Below are 6,000 nucleotides of genomic sequence, written 5' to 3'. Positions count from 1 at the left end.
ACCATGAAGCGAGACACGGCGAGACAGACAGGAAGCGCTGCAGAAGGGCAAAACCGCTTGTTTTTCACAATAAAAGTCTCATTCAACGGCATACAATTCATTGTTCCACACCTGTTTTTATACAGTCTATGTTCCACACAAGTGATTAAACTTGACAGTAGGGCACATAAAAAGCATGCACACCTTTCATCGACAATGAGATTGAAATAGTTTTTTTTTACTAATTATACTGGATTTCGATAGGAATGCGTTGATTGTGGGCGTTACCTCTAAACAAACAAATAAATGCGATAAATTTACATTCAAAATATTTAATTCCTTTCTTCCTTACTTACTGGGATTTTCCAAAGTCCCAGCTGAAATCTTTCGTTAGAAATGAAAAGATATAGGAACATACACAAAAACACATGCAAATACTTGATATACTATTAGTATATAGTTATAGTTTTTTTTAAGTCACTTCTACTCGAAGTCTGCACTTATTTGATCGTCAATACAGAAAAAAAAGAAAGAATAAATTATTCAAAGTTATTCAAAATGCATGTTATTGATTACTGATGGCCATTTTTGTTGTTTTGTGAGATTGGTTTTTAATGGCTGGGTTAAAACTCTTTTACTGAATAAGAAATTAATTCAATAAAATTTGACTTCAAACTGTTGGGTGTTAAGACAGGTTTTTATTTGTAGCACCCCCTATGGGCAGATTTGGATGCAAATTGTTGTGTGTGCTCAGAAAGTTTTACTGTCTGTGTGTATCAAGTTTCACTAAGTTTGGACATTGCATTAAGCAGATATAGGTCGATGAGTCCAAATAAGGGAAGTCGTGGCCTAGTGGTTAGAGAGTTTGACTCCTAACCCTAGGGTTGTGGGTTCAAATCTTGGGCCGGCAATACCATGACTGAGGTGCCCTTGAGCAAGGCATTGAACCCCAACTGCTCCCTGGGCACTGCAGCATAAATGGCTGCCCACCGTCCTAGTGTGTTCACAGTGTGTGTGTTCACTGCTCTGTGTGTGTGCACTTTGGATGGGTTAAATGCAGAATACAAATTCTGAGTATGGGTCACCATACTTGGCTGAATGTCACATCACTTATAACTTAAATGGGCAACGCCAGTCTGTTTTATTGGATTATTTCATCACAAAACTTCTTTTGTCAAAATGTCTTTCGTCAGCTTTTGCTCATGATTGTCTTGGTATACTGTGCCAAGTTTCATTCGAATCAAACCAACAGTTGCTAGGAGGAGTTAAAAAAAGTAGGTTTAAAAAAAAAAACTGGCAGGAAAATGCCATTTTGAAATAAAATCATTGGCAAAACAGTACAAAAACCACATGGTTCCCCTCACTATAAGCTGCAAGCACATCTCAACGCCAGAACCATTTTCTCACACATTTATTAACAAGACTTCCTTTTCCCATGTTCAGAAATACACAGTACAGTTAGAATTAGCTTAGATCCTTGGAAAACAATCATTTAATGCATTTAAAAGCATTTCTCGATTCATGAAACACGGGAAACTCTAAACCCTTTTTTTCTGTGCGGAACAAATATCATTGAGTTATCAAGTTTACTTTGGTCCTGTCTGTACATGTTTAGAGTGACATTCATGAACTTGTAAAAGCTTTAAATGTTGCCGGCCTGCCGCCTGACTCGTAATGTCCTTCGGTAATGTCCTGCGTGTTGGACGGTGGCGTCTCATACTAGCTTGAGACACTGGACGTTGAAGCTGTCTCCCTCTCTACAGGCGGTGGCCTCCAGCAGAGCCTGTTTCTTTTGCGTGCTGCGCGAGGACTCCAGCTCGTACATGGTGGTGAGGTTGAACAGCACGCTCTCGTGCAGGTAGAGCGCTGGGTCCTTGTGCACCAGGCTCTCCAGCTGGCCCAGGGACTCCTTCAGCCTCCCCAAATACAACAGACACACGGCTGCATTGTTGTTTGCCTGAAGAACAAAGTTGGCCTTGTTAGAGCTGGCAGTATCCAGTAGTCATCTGCTGCCGTTTCTCTGGGGGTGCATGTGCATCACATATTGTGTTCAACTTACCACTGGGTTCTTGGGATCAAGCTCCAGGACGCTGGAGAAACACGTGTGTGCGTCTGCATAGTTATTCTGACTCAGATAAACAAAAGCCCTGTAGATGACATCACAATCACAGAAGCACATACACTTCAGATCAACAGTTTGAAATAAATACGGCTTTTTCATGTTTTTAAAACAAGGCTGCATTTATTTGATCACAAATTCAGTAAGCAGTTTTATTTATTTATTTATTTTTAAAATAGAAAGATTGATTATTATCAATATTGAACACAGTTGTGCTACTTCATATTTTTAATATTAAACAATTGATACACTACCGCTCAAAAGCTTGGGGTATGTAAAATAAATAAATAAACACATTTAATGCTAATTTATTAATTTAAACAATTAAAATTTATCATTTTAAATATTTATATTCAGAGAAATGCTGTTCATTGAACTAACTTTCATCAAAGAATCCTAAAACAAAATATCACTTATGTTTTTAACATTAATAAGAACCATTGTTCTATATTATATGCAATTAAAAATAAATAATAACCAATATTATAATGATTTCTGAAAGATCATGTGACACTGAAGACTGGAGTAACGAATAACAGGAATAAATTACATTTTACATAGAATAATAGAATATTTAAAATATGAAGAAAAAAAACCCAATTAATAACTGTGTGAACATGAAGAGATTTCATTCAGGAGTCAGCGTTCACCTGTTCATCAGGACTGAGGTGTCTTCATCAGGTGATTTCCCTTTTGATTGACAGTCTTTTTCTACATCCTGAAAATACTTCTCAGCAGTTCGGATGTCTCCAATCTAATCATATGAACACACAGAATGTTAATTATAGTCTGCGTGGAGATGACAAAACTGAAGCTCTTCACAAACATGTATTACTGCAGAGCAAAGACGATGTTCACTCATCCAGCAGACATGATCACTCTGTGCAATAATCACTTGCTTTTCAGGTAAACACTGCATATTTCAACAAAAAGTGGAAACGTGTACAGCATTTGCAAGGTTCTTTCCCTTTCTTTTCTTTTTTTTTGCAGATCTTTGATGTGCCCTTGATGAACATAATTATTAATTTATTAATTTATTAAAATGACTGACCGCAAATTTTTGTACATTAGGGTTAAATGCAGAGCACGAACTCTGAGTATGGTTCACCATACTTGGCTGAATGTCACGTCCCTTTATCTACGATAACTCAATCCAGCCATACTAATCAACAACCACAGGGGCGTTCGAAGAACCAAATTAGCCAGATCCTGATTAGCGCGATGATATCATCTTGGATGTGATGTTTCATCTGGGATGTAATAAGTGACATATGAAGAACGGGCCCCAGGTGTCTCTGCTCTCACCTGTAGGAAAATACGTCCGATTCCACTCAGCAGCTGCACTCTTTGCTCCGGTTCATACTCGATGATGGAGTGATATGTTTCCACTGCCAGCACAAAGTCCTTCATGTGAAAGAGAAAATAATTGCAATAAAATTAGTTTTTTTTATTTGCTTATTGTTACAACTTCCAAAACTATTTTGTTAAAATATTCTTAGGAATGTTTGTGCAGCTCTTTTCCATGACCATGACTGTCAAGCTCCAAAACAACAAAAACACCATGACAGTAGCATAGAAACGACTGTTAGGAGCCTCCACAGAAAAGAAGGAGGAAACATGTTCCAGGCTTCCTGAAGTCACATGATTTATGTTTTATGTAAGCGACAACCAAATTCATCATGTCAGTTTGAGTATTGTGGGATGTATGAGATTTGACAGCTGCAGTGAAAGGAAATCTCATTCAAAGCACCAAACGACTTCAGAAGACTTGAATATAGTTGGTGTATGAAATAATGTTAAGATAATATCCTTAAGCTTGACAGATGTGGTCACTGAAAAGACTGTGAGAGGATTCTTTACAAGTTCTCTATTTGTGTTACATATAAATATACATTTTTATATATATAAAAAGATGCACTACAACAAAGATTCATGTTTGTGAGTTCCATTGTTGTGCGTCTGCTAAACATTGTGTGTGTGTGTGTGTGTGTCACTACAGTCTTTGGTCAGCAGATGGCACTTGTTCAACATAATAACTTGCAAAAAAAAAAAAATTTTTTTTTTTAGCTACTTACAGTCTAAATCTAAGGGTATACTATAAAGGTCTAGTATGTCTGCATACACACTGTTTTACCAGTAGAACAATAATCAGAGAAGCTGTTTTATCAGTAGGCACCTGCTTGAAGGAAAGCCTGTAATCTCTAACTCTGGAGTACGTGCATGTGCACAGATATGATTCAGGTCACATATGCAGTGTTGGGGAGTAACTAGTTACATGTAACGGCGTTACGTAATTTAATTACAAAATTATTGTAACTGTAATTAGTTACAGTTACTAAGAAAAAATGAGTAATTAAATTACAGTTACTTATGAAATTTTTAACGATTACAAAGGGGATTACATTTGAATATTTACACACATCCACATACAGATTTAACTGATTTATTTCCCAAATTGCACTGACTATTCTGAGACATACCGCCCTAATAATTTCAGGGATGCGGAAATACAGTCTGGTTCGTAAAATCCAGTCATAAAAACGAAATGCCTAACGCGGACGGAATATGCCACATTTTGGATGACTAAATCAAAAGTAGGTCAGTACACTTGAATCAAAACATGACATCGACTAGTGTCTGTGAATATAAAGCCCCAAAAATGCAATATATGACTTGCACATTCTGCGTGTCTGTGGAAATCAGGTGCGGACTGGACACCGGGAGAACCGGGACAATTCCCGGTGGCCTGGCAGCCGATTTTGCCCCACTATTTAATATCATTATTGTATAATTGCCTGCCGAATGTACTAAAGCGATCATTTGCGAATCCGCCATTTGATAATTAAATCTCTAATAAGTCATGACTCGCGCGCTCTCCGCGCCTCCGCAAAACGGTTTGGATTAGACTCAGAGTAATCAATGCGAGAGAGAGAGAGAGAGAGAGAGAGTGGACTGCTGGAGCAGAGAAGCAGAACTACTGTTCAGGGTTTCAGGTCAGTTTCATCTGTAAAGATGCTTTTTTGTCTTTGTTTTTTAATTTATTTAATCAAGCAGCAGCACGTTGCTCATCGGTCATCACTCAAAATACTATATAAAGGACATCATTATTATCTGTTGTAATGTTACAGTAGTAATTTAGCTGAAAAAAAATCAGATTTTTTTTATAGGTTTAGGGGGAGCTACGACAGACAACAACACAACCCTTACGAAAATTAACATTTTAATATTTAACTATAAACCCAGGGAAAATGGTTACTATTGTTTAACTGTGGTAACCAAAAATGTAAAATTATTTTACAAATGTATTTATTTAAAAATAAATACAAATCCATTTGCAAAAAAAAACAAGGTTATTTTACTTTTATATAGGCTAATAAGAGCATGGTAAATTTTTGTAAGGGAAAAACATGACTCGTGTACAGTATTAGGATTTTTCTATAAAGATATTGTAGTATTGTAGAGTATTGTATTGTAAAGTATAGTTTTGTTCAATCTTGAGTATTAAAGTCACGAGAGAGATGGATAACAGGGCAAAATAAAGAGACTGAAGAGAAAAATGGAAGTGAAGGTGCAGTTCAGGAGAGAACTTTTAATTATTTTGCATGTCCCCAAATTAAAGATTTAAACCTTTTTTATGTCAGGTCCATACAAAAAAATAGTTTTGTCCATGAATTTGTTTGTGTGAGTTTGAATTTTCCAGTATGAATTTTTTTCCCAGTCCGCCCCTCCAGTAAATTAATGGCAAAGACATGGTTTCATTTTCTACACATAGGCCTACTGAAGCTCGCAGTGTTTTCAACCTCTGCTGCCTCAATATAGGAGTACACGAACACATAAATATAATTTCTAGAACTGCTCTGTCACTTCATGTGCATTTTACTTATTTTGAGAAAACTATCATC

General features: G+C 36.6%; 1 protein-coding gene across 1 annotated transcript in view; it reads right to left on the bottom strand.

The window, feature by feature from the left end:
- Window positions 1–1,638: 1,638 nt before the first annotated feature.
- LOC132111832 (trafficking protein particle complex subunit 12-like) overlaps window positions 1,639–6,000 on the bottom strand; it is a 30,922-nt gene continuing 26,560 nt past the window's right edge. The window contains exons 9-12 of the mRNA XM_059519453.1: window positions 3,404–3,502; window positions 2,749–2,852; window positions 2,039–2,126; window positions 1,639–1,936 (exon numbers count right to left, since the gene is read on the bottom strand). Coding sequence (XP_059375436.1) covers window positions 1,694–1,936; window positions 2,039–2,126; window positions 2,749–2,852; window positions 3,404–3,502 — 534 coding nt within the window. The 3' untranslated portion in view covers window positions 1,639–1,693. The remainder of the gene's footprint in view (window positions 1,937–2,038; window positions 2,127–2,748; window positions 2,853–3,403; window positions 3,503–6,000) is intronic.

The sequence above is a fragment of the Carassius carassius genome, chromosome 31, assembly GCF_963082965.1.
Source record: "Carassius carassius chromosome 31, fCarCar2.1, whole genome shotgun sequence".
In the NCBI taxonomy this organism is placed as follows: domain Eukaryota; kingdom Metazoa; phylum Chordata; class Actinopteri; order Cypriniformes; family Cyprinidae; genus Carassius; species Carassius carassius.
The sequence above is the reverse complement of the archived record's forward strand: the minus strand, read 5'-3'. Positions and strand labels throughout refer to the sequence as shown.